Here is a 17,438-nt window from a genome sequence, read left to right on the forward strand (position 1 = left end):
ATGAACTGTCCAGTTCCCTCTCAGTGGGTCACAGACACTTCGCTTCCATACTAGGCTTCCACGTGCCTTGTATTCACCGTCTACTGACCAGTTCCTACTAGGTGCGTGCCAATCACAACATTTACTGTCGCCCAGGACCAGACCATCTCTGTTATAGCTTACCTAGGAAATGTCAATCACCTGCGGCAAAAACAGCAAACTTTGGGGTTAAAAAAATAGGGCAAAGGTAACTCAGGGGTGGGGAGAGAAACCACTTAAGCTGTTTTTCCAAAGAATCAAGGCAAAAGGCCACATACAAGAACTCATTTTACCCTAGGTCTGTGATCCTTCTTCCTGCATTCAGCATCGTTGCATGTTCTGCATGAGTCCGAAGAAGAATTTTTAGACTGCTAATGGACATATGGGCTGATATCGGATTTATGGACCTGTCCTGGACTGTGCTGGGATGTTTTCTTAATGTACAATTGCTCTTTGATATAAAGCTCTCTTACGCACATATGAGTGTATGAATTTGTTTCTCTAGTCCCCCCGGACCCACACAGCCAGTGTTGCCCTGCCGCTCAGACGTAGAGAAGGCACTGTCTGCCTCGGTCTCACAGCTGTAGGGCGAGGCAGGTAAGCTGTTGAGCATGGCCATCGAGCCCATGCCGACTCACAGCAGCTCTCCGGGGCAGGGTAGAGCTGCCCCTGTGCGTTTCCAAGGCTGTCATATTATGGGCGTAGAATTTCTCCCTCAGACCAGCTGGTGATTTCAAACTGCCGATCTTATGGTTAGTAGGCCAGCGGGTAACCACTGCGTCACCAGGGCGCCTATGCCTCTTCCAAGGTGATTACATAAGAAAACACTGCATTGGCTGGGGATGAGACACAGGCCAGGAGCACTCGCTAAGTAAAACGAGGGCAAAGGATACGGTCTATCTTATAGTAGACTCTAGAACAGCTGTTCCCAACCTGTGGTCGTGACCCCTTTGAGGACTAAATGACCCTTTTACAGGAGTCGCCTAAGACCATCAGAAAACACATATTTCTGATGGTCTGAGGAACCAAGACACGGCTCCTCTATCCGTCTCCAGGCGGGTCTGCCCACATGCAGATATGCCCACCTACGAGTACCCGGCATGAAGACTGTTACCAATGCTACACCGTGCTTCACGACCAAATTTCATTGATTTGTCATTAAAAATAACTATTTCACAATATATAATCACATTGTTTGTGATTAATCACTATGCTTAATTAGGTTCAATTTGTAACAATGAAAACACATCCTGCACATTAGATATTTACATGACATTTCATAACAGTAGCAAAATCACAGTGATGAAGTAGCAACAAAAATAATGTTATGGTTGGGGGTCACCACGACATGAGGAACCATGAAAGGGTCGTGGCACGAGGAGGGCTGAGAAGCACTGCTCTAGAGCATGTTGTTGTTGTTGTTGTTGTCAGATGCCATGGCGTCAGAAGAACCCACCCTGTGCACAACAGAATGAAGCATCGCCCGGTCCTGTGCCGTCCTCCCCATTGTTCCTGTGCTTATCCCCATCGTGGCAGCCACTCTGTCTGCCCATCTTGTCGGCAGCCTTCCTCTTTCCCTCTGCCCCTTTCCCGGCCCAAACAGGAGGTCCCCCTGCAGGGTCTGGTCAGAGTAAGTCAGACCAAGATCCTCCCGGCCTTGCCTCTAGGGAGCACTCTGCGGTCCCTTTTCCAACGACTGGTTCTTTTAGCCGCCTGTGATGCTCGCCAGGCTCTTCTTCGGCGCCACCCTCCAAAGGCATCGATTCTTCTTAGTCTTCAGAGCACAGACTGGAGTAATTCAGGGCTGAGTTCAAATCTTGGGTTGGCTGCTTGCAAGGTGAGTCATCTTGGCTGAATTGAATTCAGCTCGAGGGACCTACTTACATGGTTGATCCTCAAGCTGGCTCATCTGTGAAATGGGGAGAACAGATGCCCCTGCTATTCCCGATGATTGGGGGTCTTAAGGGAGATGATCAGGGAATGGTGTCTGGCATTAGTCAACGCTCAGAAGATGCCGGTGGTTTTCAAAGCTGGGGTTTTGAGCTCCCTGCTCGTTGCCATCGCGTAGAGAGCTGCCCCGCAGGGTTTCCTGGGTTCACATCATGGAGGCAGACCTCCACGTCTCTCCTGTGGAATGGCTGGTGGCTTCAAACAGCCAACCTTTCATTAGTAGCCAGGGCCGCTCACCACTCACCACTTGGGTTCCTTTTGCAAGAACCACGCCAAGGAAACCGAACGCACTGCCAACTCCAACGTATAGTGACCTTACAAAGCAGAGGGGGCATGAACTCGCCAGAAGCTGACTGCCTCCCCTTTCTCGGGTGGAGTGGCCGATGGATTCCCACTGCCAGCCTTCTGGTTCACCACCCATTGGGTCACTAAAGCAGAGAAAGGAAAATCAGGCAAGACCTGGGAGTCTCAGGAGAAGGGGTACGAATGGGCCTTTCTAGGTACGACTGGGACTCGGATACAGTTAGAAAGGCTGGGGCAGCCACTACAGGGGCTAGTGTCCCAGTGTGGAGTCCCTGGTATGGCAGGCAGAAGGGCACACATGACCTTGTGCGCTGTTCAGGGTCACTGGGCCCTGCTGAGACATGCTCACCCGAGAGGAGGTCTTCCCCTCCTGTGGATGGCAGGCTATGCTCTTGGGGGAGGAGGCGGCGAGTTTCCAGCAGTTTCTGTTTTAGCCCAGTCTGTGGCATATGGAGTGTTGGCTGGAAAGAGCCTGCTATTCAAAAAGGGGGAGAGACTCCGAGAACTAGGGGACCAAGTTGGGGAAGAAGAAGCACAAGGCCGAGAGGAATGCTCATCAAGTATGGCCTGATAGACTGGGAGAAGACATTCTCCAGACACCAGGGCTGGAGAGGGACCGATTGAGGCCTGCACCAGGCTGTCATGGCGAAGGCTGGGACGGGATTAAGAGCAGAGGCATTTTTTTCCTGTTTTTTTTTTTATTATTATGTTTTCATGTCTTTTTAAAAAAAAATTTTTATTAGGGGCTCATACAACTCATCACAATCCATACATATACATACATCAATTGTATAAAGCACATCTGTACATTCTTCACCCTAATCATTTTCTTTTCTTTTTTTACATTTTATTAGGGGTTCATACAAATCTTATCACAATCCACACATATACATACATCAATTGTATAAAGCACATCCGTACATTCTTTGCCCTAATCACTCTCAAAGCATTTGCTCTCCACTTAAGCCCTCTGCATCAGGTCCTCTTTTTTCCCCTCCCTCCCCACTCCCCCCTCCCTCATGAGCCCTTGATAATCCACAGATTGTTATTTTGTCATATCTTGCCCTATCCGGAGTCTCCCTTCCCTCCCTTCTCTGCCGTCCATCTCCCAGGGAGGAGGTCACATGTGGATCCTTGTAATCAGTTCCCCCTTTCCAACCCACTCACCCTCCACTCTCCCAGCATCGCCCCTCACACCCCTGGTACTGAAGGTATCGTCCACCCTGGATTCCCTGTGTCTCCAGCTCCCATGTGCACCAGTGTACAACCTCTGCCCTATCCAGTCCTGCAAGGTAGAATTCGGATCATGGTAGTTGTGGGGAGGAAGCATCCAGGATCTGGGGGAAAGCTGTGTTCTTCATCGGTACTACATTGCACCCTGACTGACCCATCTCCTCTCCTAAACCCCTCTATGAGGGGATCTCCAGTGGTTGACACATGGGCCTCGGGTCTCTACTCTGCACTTCCCCCTTCATTCACTATGGTATATATATATATATATATATATATATATATATATATATATATATATATATATATACACACACACACATATATATACATACACACACATATATACCTATATATTCTTTTTTTTTTTGCATGATGCCTTATACCTGGTCCCTTTGGCACCTTGTGATCGCACCAGCTGGTGTGCTTCTTCCATGTGGGCTTTATTGCTTCTGAGCTAGATGGCTGCTTGTTCACCTTCAAGCCTTTAAGACCCCAGACACTATCTCTTTCGATAGACGGGCACCATCAGCTTTCTTCGCCACATTTGCTTATGCACCTGTTTGTCTTCGGCGATCGTATCATGGAGGTGTGCAGCCAATGATATGATTTTTTTTTCTTTGATGGAGCAAAGGCATTTTACTGGGAAGCTCTTTCAGCCAACAATTTGACTGCTGCTTCTCCTGAGGCGAGGGCACAGGCGTCACCCACTGCCCCTCTACCTGTTGGTGTGTGGGGTGTGCTCATCAAGCTTGGGGTCTCTGAGACTTCTTCCCAAGGCAGGTGTGTCTTGTGGAGGTCAGGCCCACACTAACCTAGGTCTACACAGATGTCGTATTTTCATGGACACAGCAGCACCTGTGATGGTCCCTCCCTCTCCAATGGTTTCAGAGGTGACCTCAGAGGTAGGTGGGAAGTTGCCATTCTGGTACTGTAAGCTTATGATATAAGTGGTGTCTATTGCAGCAAGACAGATTGCAGTTAGATGTTAGAAAGGACTTCCAGTAGGAAAGTCGAAGCTAAGGAAGATTGCTATAGGGAAATAAAATGGAAATCTTGCTTCGTAGTAACTAGTCCAGGCCCAGAATATCATCCTACCTAATTGATATTTTACTGTTTCCACCTCTCAGAAGATAAGACTCCTGTTTTCAATTAGCACATACCTGGCCTCCCTAGGCACCTGTAGGCCACCAGAGACCTCTCCAGGTGGCAAGTGGTGAAATCGAGTCTGTGAGGATCTGGGAGAATGCCAGAATGCCTTCCCTGGAAATGTATCAGGCTCGAAGCACCTCTGAACTGCTGAACTGTGGGTGGAGGTGGAGATGGTGGTGGTGAAGGTGGTGGTAGAGGTGGAGATGGTGGTGGAGGTAGAGATGGAGGTGGTGGTGGTGATGGAGGTGGAGCTGGAGGTGGAGGTGGTGGAGGTGGAGGTGGTGGAGGTGGAGGTGGTGGAGGTGGAGGTGGAGATGTTGGTGGTTAGCGCTGACAGGGATTAGACAGGAGGAGAGTGAATGAAGAGACTTGATAGGCAGGAGAATACAAGTTCCTAGGCTCGGTTCCTGGCCTGCCTGTGAGATGGACTGTGTACTTATTTCATGGCAGGTGCAGGTCACCATCACGGCGGGTCCCTAGAAGGATGAGATAAGGTTTCTGTCTCCAGGGAGCAAGCAGCTCATGAGCCCGGAGCTGGAGGCATGAACGGCACAGTTCCCAGCTTTAAATGGGTGCCGTAAGTTTCATGTTCATCATCAAACCAGGTGATAGGCATTTCCATTTTGCACAGGAGCAAACAAGCTCAGAGAGGCTTAGCAGTCAATAGGAGAATTGAAACCACGGCTGTCCTGGCTGTGCCGCTTTCTGGCCTGTATCCCCTTCTGGTGGGCTCCTTTTGGCATCCGGCTAAGCCAGAACCTCACAGTTGCCCTCACACGGAGAATCCCACCTACATATCCCTTTAAAGAACTCTAGCACAAGGCACCAAGAATATGGAAACACAAAGGTTCAAGTTAAAGGGCTGTTCGTTATTCTGCTATTATATAATAATCATTATTATTTTCACATTGTCTTGCAACATCGCAGAGAGAATGAATGGTGGTTTCACTTATTTGGCAAAATCCCAGAAGACTCAATAAATAAGCAAGGTAGTTCCTAGGGTGTACCGAGCCGTTACATAGATCGTCGTTTTCACCTGTAGCTCAGCCACGCAAAGAAGGAAGGCTCCAGTGCGATTCCATCGCTGGCAGCTGTTCCCAGCGATGGTGGTGGGTTAGTGTGGGGCCCCCCCCCTGTCATTTAAGAGCATGTCTGCCTCCACCCCAGGGAAGAGCCAAAGGTTATGGACTGGAGTCTCCTGAGACCCCAACCTATCCTTTCAAATGTGAGCTCAAGGCTGACAAAGAAGATCACTTGTAATGAGCACCAGCGAACAACGGTCCCCTCTGGGCTGGTGCAAGGGACAAACTGCACACTGTTGGGGCGGAGGCAATGGACTCCACAGGCAGACCGGTTCGAGGAACGCTGTCGCCTTTGGACATGTCTGTGCAGCCAAGGGTGTCCCCCCCATCACCCCCGGGGGGGGGGGGTTGTAGTAATGCTGCTGCTTGTGGTTTTACTGGCTGACGCCGCGAGTGGGCAGCACTGAGTAGCTGTGGGGTCAAAGCATGAAGCGAGGATGTGAAGCCCTTCAGTCGATGGGGAAAGTGACCTGGCCCTGCAGGTGACACGAGGTTCCACAGAGAAAAAGTAAAACTTGATGCTGTCTAAAGTGCTGACAACGACGATTTTGATGATGAAGAATAAAGCTCCCGTAGAGAAACTAAGGAGCGACTGCCGCTGGAAGGACACAAAGCACCGGACCAGAATGGAAAAGATGCGAACCCATCAGCACCAAGAGCCCAATCCTTCAACAGCCAAAGAAGCAGGTAGAAACCCCAGATTCACCCAAAAGACCTGGTTCTGTAGAAGCTGGTAAAGCAAACAGGCAAGCGAATCCGGAAAAGGGTGTTTCTCTCCCCAAAGCGGAAGCCCAATCCATCCCTTACGCGAAGAGCTCCCGCCAGATGACCAGCAGGAAGTCTATTTAGGAAAATGGCTTGAACAATTTGTTCAGATTAGAACGTCTGTCTGATGTCATTTCGGTAACAGTTGGTATCTGGCGGTCCTTCCTATCACAGTTTCCCTGCCATGTCTGATCAACGTTGTCCGGGTCCCTTTGCCAGAACGTGTTGTCCAAATGGCCTGTTTGGTCCTTGAAGATAGAAATCCGCTCCCGGGCTTGGTGCTACGTGGGTATGGGGCTGTCCGATGAGAGGACATTAGTAGAAGGGCAGGGAGATAAGGTAGCAGGTTGGGGGGATGAAAATACACTTGTGGAATCAACTACATTTTCAATAAAGTATACGTCTTTAAAGCACACACACAGTGCACATAGGGGACAGAGGAAACTAATGCACGGTGTGCAGAAGCATAGGATCCATACATCCGGTGTGTGAAAAACAGGCTGACCTCCTTTAGTCTCAGGACCAGTTCCTTTTGAGAGCGGAGAGTGAAGCAGGAGCAAGACCAGTGACCTGCCCCAGACCACACCCAGGGAGTAATTGACAGAGGTGCACCCCTCACCCAGCCGGGCCTGTGGAGTTGTTGGGCACCATGGGGTTGATTGTCAGCTCATAGCACCCTGTGTGACAGAGTAGAAAGGCTCCATAGGGGTTTCTAGGCTGTCACCTTTATGAGAGAAAATCACCAGGTCTCTCCTGACAGAGATACTGGGTGGGTTTGAACCGACAGCCTTCCGGTTCATGCTGACCACGAAAGAAAGTCAAGCCTACTCCCATTGAGTTGGTTCCAACTCATAGAGGCCCTGTGGCACAGAGGGGAACTGCTCCATAGGGCTTCCAAACCTGCCCATCTGTACAGGAGCTGACAGTCTTATCTTTCTCCCAAGGAGTGGCTGGTGGTCTTGGTGAAGCGCTCAATGCATGGTACTATGCCACCAACACTCCTCACGTCTCTAAAGACCAGGCGGCTGGCTGGAGCCTTGTTTGCTTCCTCCGGGAGGGCCCCCAAAGGCGGCTCTCACACTCCGAGCCTGGCTCCCTGCTATTTCCAGAGCGGACTCTCCATTGAGACCACCTTGCCTGGTGTCCTTCCGTGAGCCCTCTGTGAGTCCTCCCGGATCCGCCAGTACCCTCCATGTTGTGCTGGCAGGTCACCATGATTCAAGCGAACATCACTGCACATTTAGGATACCAGGGGTCAGAAGGAGGAGCCCCTTAAGGGACAGCTCCGTCTTCTATCTTTGCTGTGATAACGGGGTCCCAGAACACCCCACTAGGGCTAGGCTCCTGCCTCCTTTCCAATTCAGCCACATAGACATGAGGGGCTTCCCTGCCCCAGCACCTCCCCTACTGGCACGTTCTGCGAGGTTGGTTTTTAGGAGAAGCAGACACCACTGGTTACGTAAAGATGAGGGCAAAATGCATCTGGAAGGGAGAGCAGGGGAGACGAAGCACGAATCCAGGACAAAGAGTCCTCAGAGGCTGGCGGGAGAAAATAATGGGGGTGCTGGAAGTTTCTAATGTGCGATTGCTTAAGCTGAGTGGTGCGAGCCTCATCACAATGTCCCTGTAGCTCCCATTTATGCTAAAGGCATATTTGCACGGATATCAGAGAGTTCATAAGACAGGCCAAGAATTTAATTCAAAGCCAGAGTTCACCAGGCTGTAATGATGAGTTGCTGTCTCTAGCGGCTTTGAGGGGGCTTCAGGGCGTGTGCTCAGCAACCGTGTAAGGGGCCGGCCGGGGCAGTGAGTTTCAATTGAAGGCTGGCTGAGATATAAACACAAAGGGATGGGGCACACTCCCCCAGGGACAGGAACACAAACGACAGAGACCATCAGAGAACCAGCCCAGGCTGTGTCCAGGTGCCCAGAGAGCTGGCTCCTGAGCCCAGAGGGGATGTGCATTTGTAGAATTGGGTGTTGGGGTTGGGGGAGGCCAGGGAGGATGCCCTTAGAACTCCAGCTGGCTACCTGCCAATTTCCGAGGAAATAAGATGTGCAGGAGCATCCGGGTCCCAGGTACAGTAGGATGGCACTGGTCAGCATGGCCCAGCTCAAGAGTCGCGTGGATGCCCTGAAGTGGCCAAGGTGGCCCTCCCAGGTTCTGATGAGCCTGGGTGCTGGCTCTCGGCTCAGATGGGCTGAGCAGGGGAGGCTTCACGTGGAGGGAGGGCTGGGGACGTGCTGAATGAGGCTGTCCCCAGGAGCGGGTGGAGCGACTGCCCTTGAGCGAGTGAATCTGAGTGGGCAAGGCTGACAGCCAGAGCAGGGGCCGCGGTGCCCTAGACAGGGAACCCCTAGAGACAAGTCCCCCCGGACCAGCACTGTGCGGAGCAGCTGTGAGACCAAAACCTAGAGTCCCCAAGGAACCAGTGGCGAGGGACCAGCGTATTCCCTCAGGGCCGTGGGTGGGGAGCAGGGGCCAAGCCCCTGACCTTGGGGGGCATGAGCAGGGGTGGTGACCTGGGCCTGGGGCCATAGGAAGGGCAGAGGGGAGCCTAAGGGTTGCAGGCCTTGTCCTGTCTTTCAAATGCCAAAACATCTTACCCCGACAGTCCCTTTGGTGCCGCGCCAGAAGTCAGGAGCAGAGACGTGAGTTGCCCGAGGTTATCCGGAATGCTGCAGGCAGAGGTGGGATTGGGCCATCACGCCTCACGCCACCTGGGGCGGGTTCTTCTGGTCTGTTCTTTGAACCCGTGCAGAAGGCATTTATGCCTGTGTGTTGCTACCACTGGCCTCCTATTCACCTCAACCCCTCCCCAGGCCCTAGAGGGCCCTGGAAGGACACTCGGCTTCCTTGCTCAGTGCCTTTATTGACTCAGAGAAGGGGGGAAAAGCAAGGTTTTAGTAAAAGCGGAAACATCTTGAGGGGCTGTGAGGCATCTTGCTGGCCTTTGTCTGGGAAATGCTGAGTCTCTTTGTGCCAGAAAAGCTTCCCGAATGGCTGACAGCGTCTGGGAGGATCTAGTTGATCCGTGGAGCCCTTTGGAGGAATCGTCCAACTTCAGAGTCCTTCAGCGTTCAAATGACTAGCAAGGTCTAGGAAGGACTGTGCTAGCCATTGCCCGGATGGAGGGACAGACACCGGTCTCCTCTTCACGCAGGACCCCCTCAGCCACCAACCCCCCAATCTCTCAGGGCTGGGACCTTCATTCCTCCTCATGCTCTCCCCCCACCCTTGTGCCCAGGGCTGCCACCCAGCCAGCCTCCTGCAGTCTTCTTTTCCTTAAGCAGGAGACTTTTAAGAACGGAAACACTGCCTCATCTTTGGGCTCTCGCCCTGCTTGTCCGATGCTGTTGCTGCCCATGCACTGAGGCTTGCCAAGGTCTGTCTGGAAGCCCAAGGATCATGTCCACTGCCCCGTGTCCACCCCCTTCCTGGGGCTGTGTGAGCAAACCTGCCGATGGCGGAAGCCAGGCACCTGCTCTTCTCTCCCAGGTCGGATGCCATGAATGCTAAGGCTGATGGTGACAGTCTCTGGAGCTATGGGCGGTGCTGTGTGAACCGTTTTCATGTGTGGCTGGAGCTCTCAGACGTTGGCACGGTTCTCAGCATGTGGAAGTCACTCCGTAGATGGTGACTGAGCAGAGGGATGGTCATCACTATGAAGTTATGTCCTGGGGCCCATGGAGTGTGGAAGGCCCCTGGCGTAGGTCAAGTGGATTGTGTATGAAATAGCATGCACTTTCTTAGGAAGAGACACCACATGGCTCATTAATGGTGTCTTGAAACCACTGCTCTGGGGACGGGGCAGCCAGGGTCATTTTGGATATCGGGAGAAAGGAAAGAAATGGAAGTTGGCTATCTGTCCCAAGTTGGATTCTTGGGAGTTCGGTGTGCCCAATGAGATCCAAACTTATGGAAAAGTGTTGGGGAAACGGGCAGGGTTCAAGGAGAATTCGGGCTGGAATGGAGGCCCGGCAGCAAGTCCAGCCAACTCTGAAGCTTGGAGCTTCAGAAGGTAGAGCTCTGGAGCGAGAAAGCTCTATCAACCTTGTTGCATGTTAGTCAAATAGGCTGGGCTTTCGCTCCCGCTCAAAGGGACGTTGCCCGTGGGTTGGGCCCGGAAAGGTCGGGCCAGGTGGCTCTTTGGAGCTGAGAGGCCCCCTGATGGGGCTGACAGCAGAAAGCGTTCTCGGAAGAAGGGCAAGAAGTCCTTCCCTGAAGAAGATCTGGGTGACGTGTCCCCAAGGCCACCTCAGTATCTCTGAGCTTGGGAAAGTAGTGGAGATTCAACAGTGCCCACTCACCCATCCACCCACTTCGTGCTGTTGTGCGTCAGGTCACTGTGAGTTGAAAGGGACTCGGGGGCACCTAACAAGCAAACATGTCCCATGTGCCAACCCGCTGATGTAAGTACTTGTCATCAAAGGGGGCACGTGGCAAGAATCTGCTGCAAGACCCAGTCACATCAGCGAACCCTTAGGGCACGAAGTTGCTGACATGGAGGCAGGTGCCAAGAATGATTGGAGGGCACCAGAGAATGGCACTGAGTCTTCCTGGGGCCAGATGAGTGAGTCTCGAACGAGCTGAGAAGGCAGAGAAAGGAGTGGGTGAAGGGCATGGGGAAGGCTTCCAAAAGGGGAAGGCTTCCTCCCAGGTTTGGGAGAGTTTCAGTGTGGACAGAGTAGGTCAGTCACGAGGTGATAGGGAGATGGGGCTAAGATGCTACATGATCTTGAATGTTACGTTGTAGGCTCGGTTCCACCAGCAATGGGGAGTCACTGGTGATTTTTTAAAAAAAAGAAGATTGGAATAAAAACATCTGCATTTTAGGAAGTCGCTTCTGACTTATGAGTGGCAGGATCAGGCATGTTCTGAGGGGCCCTAGCGTCCTGAACCAAAGCTAGCTTCCCCCCATGAGGGGCGCTCCTCTGAGATGACATTCCGTTCTAGTACAGAGGCCATTCTAGTTTGGGTCATGTGAACTTCTCTGAGCAACGGTTTGCTCCCCTAATGTATCAGAACCTTCCACTTCCCATCAAATTCTATATTTCTGTGCATTTCATTGCCACCCTGGATGCCTTAGGTCCCTGCGTATCAGCCTACTGTCTTGGGAGGCCAATCACAATCTTCTAAGGTGCCCCTCCATTTGATGCCAACCTCATTCTCTTTTTCCTGCTCTGACGCAGTGCATCCTACCCTGTGAGCAGCATCTCTGGTCTGCCAGGAGTGACCCTCTGATTCTCCAGTCCAGGAATCTGGAAAACTGGCTATGGGACTCAAGAGAGCCCCAGGTGATCAGGACCGACCTTCAGGAGATCAAAGGAGAGCCTTGCCCACAACTCCCCAGGTCCCACAGTGGATCCCAGCCACATGGTTCTTGTCCAAGTGTCATGGACAAGGCTGCCGGATATATGGCCCCCCTAAGAATAGCAGCCTCATAAAGCGAGGTCTACCAGAACATTCCGGAGCTGAAAGGACAAAGCTTGCGTCCTTGGAGGAGCAAACGTTGGGCTGTCGGTTCCATAAGAGGCTGTGGGTTGAGGTAGAGGACCCTTCAGCCAGGACATATTAGGAGGAGGATTCCAGCCCCTTTCCTTAGAGAAGCGGTCCTCCGCCTTCCTCACGCCGGGTGCAACCCTTTCATACAGTGCCTCATGGGGGGGGGGACCCCAACTGTCAAATTATTTTCATTGCTGCTTCATCACTGTCATTTGGCTACTGTTAGGAATCATCATGTAAATATCTAGTAGGCAGGATGTATTTTCATTGTTACAAATTGAACATCATGAAATCATAGGGATGAATCACAAAACAATATGTCATTCTATATTGTGAAATATTTATTTCTAATGATAAATACATGACATTTTGTCTTGAAGCATGGTGTAGCATGGGTAACAGTCTTCATGCCGGGTACTCGTAGATGGGCGTATCTGCATGTGGGCGACCCGCCTGGAGATGGATAGAGGAGCGGTGTCTCGGTTCCTAAGACCATTGGAAACATGTGTTTTCTGATAGTCTTAGGTGACCCCTGTGAAAGGGTCATTCGACCCCCAAAGGGGTTGCGACCCACAGGGTGAGAACCGCTGCCTTAGACGATCTGTACAGGTGAAGCATCATGACAGAGACAGAAGGTGGGAACATCCCCTTGATACCATCTCCAAACAGAGCACTCCTGCTTCTACTGCTCCCTGGAGAAAGGACCCGAAGCACAGATCCACCCAAGGGGCACTGCATAAATCCCCATGGATGGAATGACCCACATCGGGATAGGGGCAACCAAAGGGCCTTCCTGTAGGTGTTTACGGGCAAAGAATCTTCAGAGGCCACGAGCCCAGGCCTTGGAGAGCAAGGCCCTATCACCTGTGGTTGCTCTAGTGCAGTGTTTTCCAGAGCGGTGATACTGTCCCATGGGGGTACTGGAATGATCCCGGGAGTGGGGGTAGGGCGGAAAAACAGATACTTAATCTGGAATTGTGGGCTATAGTACAAAGGCTTTCCATTGCCAGAGGCTGCTGAGTAGCTAGCTAGGCGTTATGCCAAGTCAGTGTGGGAACCTGTGTTCTAGTGGATGGCAAACAAGGGTGAGCAGAAGGAAGCATCCAAGAAACCAGTTCCTCTTCAGTCCCCTCCTCAGAGATCCTGGGAGTCAACCAGGAGTGCTGGGAAAGGCTGAGAGGTGTAATGAAAACCCAGTTGTTTCCATTCTGTGATGTTGGACAGGAAGGTTAGATATCAATGCGGGAAGGGTCTAGCACGGCGGTTCTCCACCTGTGGGTCGCGACCCCTTTGGGGTCGAATGACCCTTTCACAGGGATTGACTGATTCATAACAGTAGCAAAATGACATTGATGAAGTAGCAACAAAAATAATTTTATGGTTGGGGGTCACCACCACATGAGGAACTGTATGAAAGGGTGGTGGCATTAGGAAGGTTGAGAACCACTGGTCTAGCATAAGATAGCAGAAAATAACCACCACCATCATTTATCAAGAGATGCCATATGCCAGGCACCTGGTACTTTGCATACTTCATTTATTCTTCATAGCAAAGAATAAGTAACCCTGCTGGAAATAACTTCCAAGTAGTTATTAGGATGTCCATACTACACAGGAGAAAATGGAGTCACAAAGAGGTCAGGAGACTTGCCTAAGGCCACATAGTAAGTAGCAGTGCCAGGATTCTAGCCCAGGTCTGCCTGACACCAGAGCCCATGTTGCTTGCCCTTCGGTCTATAACCTTGAACTGTGGGATATTGGTGAGCATAGTCCCGGGGTTCCACAGCCACTTCAGTCTCACCAGTCTGCCAGGGCACCTAGGTAAGAAACACAAGAACATGCCCCTTTTCCCAACCCCTGTTTCTGGTATACCTGGGAAGGCGACGGTCTTTCAAGTCCCTGAGCATGTTGGAGGACAAAGGCAGAGTTCATTTCACCAGCCAGAGAGCCTGGAAGCATGGGGCCCGTGGGCCTTGTTGGGTTGTTGGACTGTTGGAATTCAAGCTCCAAAGGATGTCCAAGCTGGAAGGGGCCTTAGAGATGAACAAGCTCCCATCACGTGACAGGTGAGAACACCAAGGTCCAGGAGGAAGGGCTAAATGTCCCAAAGTCATAGAGCTAGTTAGAAACATTGCTTGCGCATGACTGCGTGTGTGTGTGCGCACACTCGTGGCATTGATGTCACTCCTAATTCTGAGGGCCTATGAATAAGGTTGGAGTCTTTGTCTAGACCCAGAGAGGTAGCCTACAAACCAAGGCCCGCCAACAAAGAAAGGCGTATTTCATTTGGTCTTAATGGGAGTGGTGTTAGTGCTTACACAGTGGGCTGTGATCCGCAAAGGCATCCGTTGAAAACCACCAGCCGTTACGTGGGGGAAAACGGGACTTTCTACTCCATTAAAGAGTTACAGTCTTGGAGACCCACAGGGGCAGTTCTATCCTATGCGATCGGGTCCCTATGAGTCGGCAGCGATGGAATGGCAATGACTTGGGAGTTTATTTGGAGCAAAGTGATCTTGGGGAAAACGCTGTAGGAAGTGGGGAAGTGAGACGAAGAAGAGAAAGAAGTCCATACAGGGCTCATTAATGACCGGGTCGTTGTTTGGGTAGTGCTCGGGAGATGGTGTCATCAGTGCCTCAGAACGGTCTATCTGAGGGACAAGGAAGCTGGGGTACTCACTCGCCAACCCTCATCACCATTGGCTGAGCACCATGGTGGAGGGCCGTCGACTCTTACCAAGTATTGCCCAGCAATTAAAGAAAGCAAAGGCAGCCCTGAGCAACGACTGGGGAGAATCTTTTGGTCTGAAGAGGCCCTGGGCGTCCGTGCCAGAGACATTCTGGAGAAGAGATGGGTGGACTGAAGGCTGCCCTCCAGGCTCTGAGGGCAGACTGTGCGAGCGGCAGGAAAGGGCTATTTCCATGTGCCATGATGACAGAATGCCCATGTATGATAGCAAGAGACATCGAAGTGAAATTTAAGATGAGCTTTCTGGTGGCACTAGTGAGAAAGCACCCCTAAGCTAGCTAGAGCCCCATGCAGCTTGGGTTGGGGGCCCCACAGGAAATGGTGGGGCAGGGAAATACTGAAGTGGTAATGAGGGTTTCCTTAGGGTGCTGGAGGCTCCCTATTATTGGGGCTGGTTAATGGGCTGTCCTATATTTGAGAGAGGGAGCAGGGGGCTACTGAGAAAATGGATTGGAACAGAATAAAGGAGGACCTCTCCCGCCATCTCTGGCCATTCTAGTGCCAGGCATAGGAAGAATGCCCCTCTTCATCCAAAGGCCGGGTGGATGCCACAGGAGGAATTCTTTCCTCTGGCGGGATCCGTGCATCTTCCTTGGAGGATAGTCTTGGAAGAGAAAGGCCCGAAAGCCGCCCTCCCCTCGGGGGTCAATTACCTGGGCCCCATGCTCTTCATCTGTATAAAGGCGAGGCTGGGCGGCTGGACTAGATACACTTAGGGCTCAATTTAGCCCTGACCTCCTGTCATTGCCCACCATGGAGACAGACCCTCATGGTGGCCTGTAAGTTCTGTTTAGCACGTTCCTCGCAGCCTGTGTGTATTGAGCATTCACTGTTTGCCTGACACTGTGTTGGGCGCTCAATGGGGAGAGGAGAGTGAAGCAGAGGGCAGGCTCTGGCCTCTGGGAGGGTAGAAGATGGGAGAAATAAGAGCTATTGCTTATTGAGCTTACTTACTCTGTGCCAGGCACTGTGCTAAACACGGGAAGCATATCGACTGACTCCTTCCCTGCACCAGAACCAGAACCCCATCATACAGATGCAGAAACCAAGGTTCGGAGCAAAGGCAGCTGGATAAAGCCCATGCAGTAGTAGAGCCTGGATTCGAACCCACACTGTTAACCAAGATGCCTCACCCCTATATGAAATAGGCAGGGACTCTCCAAGGACAGGTCTGCGTGGTGTAGGAGAGTGGGCAGTGGAAGCCAGAGTCATCCAGGAAAACTTTGTGGAGGAGACAGCTTGGTACTCATCATTGAGGGAGGGATAGAGCTTGGGGAGCGGTTGGAGAGGGAAGCAGCCAACAAACACCCCTGCGCCCCACCCGGCAGGCTGGAATGTGGGGTTTCCAGGTAGTGCTCTGAGAGCAGGCAGGTGGGCAGCTACATGGGAGGCTAATGAGAGGAAAGGAAGGGCCAGAGAAGAGCAGACTCTTGTCCAGACCCATCCAGGCAACCTCCATACCCCTCTGCAAGCCCAGCCACTGTGGAGCAGCTTGAGTTCCACGCAGGCTGGCAGCCCCCTAAGCTGTCTCAGCATGCGTCAGCTTCCTCCGGCCACTTATCATGACAATCCTCAGTGCAGAGAGAGAGCAGTGAAGTGAGCAGGCACTGCTTTGAGGACTCGAACGTAAGCCTTCCACCTCCTTCGGAGAGAAGGGACCGTTACTAGGCCTGTTCTGCAGCTATGGAAACAGGGGTGTGGTGTCACGAAGCAATATGTTCAGGTCAGAGCCCAGGCTCGGACCCAGAGTCCGTACTTCGAGTCTATACCGCTTCCAAGCCGAGACGCAAGGACCCTGGCCATAGAAGCCCCTCCCTCTGCAAGTTCAGGTTCTCCTCCTTGTCCCAGCCCCCACCCCCCACCCCTGGGCTTCTCTACAAGGATGGCCTCCCTCTGAAGGGCACGGAGGCAGATGCCCACCAGCACCATCCCTAGAAAAGCCCACTGCCCAGCCTCCCCAACCCCTACACCCACATGCACCCCCTCCCCGCTCCCCCAACCGAGCACCGTTGCCTTTTGTTCACAGTGACGGCTCCTGTGCCCAGGCCGGTGGGGGCATGGAGGACTCCGTGGTGGCAGCGGCGGCGGTGGCAGCCGGCAGACCCAGTGCCCATGCCCCGAAGGCTCAAGCCCAGGAGCTGCAGGAGGAGGAGGAGCGGCCTGGGGCAGGGGGTGCCTCCCCTCGGGCTGGCCCCCAGCGCGCGGCCTCCCCCCGCCAGCAGCAGCCTGCCCTGGCGACGGCGCTCTGCTCCCACACCCCTGGCACCTCCGATTACGAACTCTCCCTTGACCTAAAGAATAAACAGGTACCCAGGGCCTCCAGGGGGGGCGGCGAGGGTGGGGAGGGGCTGTCCAGGGTACCAGGGATCTCCCTGTCTGGGCCCACCCTTGCTGTAGGCACCCCTCTTTTGTCTCTAGTGCTCCCCATTTGAATCACTCCCTCTGCCCTCCCCGGGGCCCAGTCCCTGGGGACCCAGCCCAGGCCGCTGCCTGACTCCGTCAGGGCTGTCCATGGCAGGGTCCCGTGAACCTTGCAGTGTCAGGCCCTATACAGCGATCCCAAACTGGCCCACAAACCACTAGCACATGGTCCTTGGTTCTCTGGGAGAGTGCTCACATCCATCCTACTCCAGGCTGAAAGAGAGAACCCAACATATGCCCACCCGAGGGTAAGCCCCATGCC

General features: G+C 52.6%; 1 protein-coding gene across 1 annotated transcript in view; it reads left to right on the forward strand.

The window, feature by feature from the left end:
* Positions 1–17,438, forward strand: part of IQSEC3 (IQ motif and Sec7 domain ArfGEF 3) — a 122,945-nt gene that overhangs the window by 52,690 nt on the left and 52,817 nt on the right. Inside the window, exon 3 of the mRNA XM_075553146.1 lies at positions 16,782–17,061. Within this exon, the coding sequence (XP_075409261.1) occupies positions 16,782–17,061 (280 nt within the window). The remainder of the gene's footprint in view (positions 1–16,781; positions 17,062–17,438) is intronic.

This window comes from Tenrec ecaudatus, chromosome 6 (assembly GCF_050624435.1).
Source record: "Tenrec ecaudatus isolate mTenEca1 chromosome 6, mTenEca1.hap1, whole genome shotgun sequence".
Classification (NCBI taxonomy): domain Eukaryota; kingdom Metazoa; phylum Chordata; class Mammalia; order Afrosoricida; family Tenrecidae; genus Tenrec; species Tenrec ecaudatus.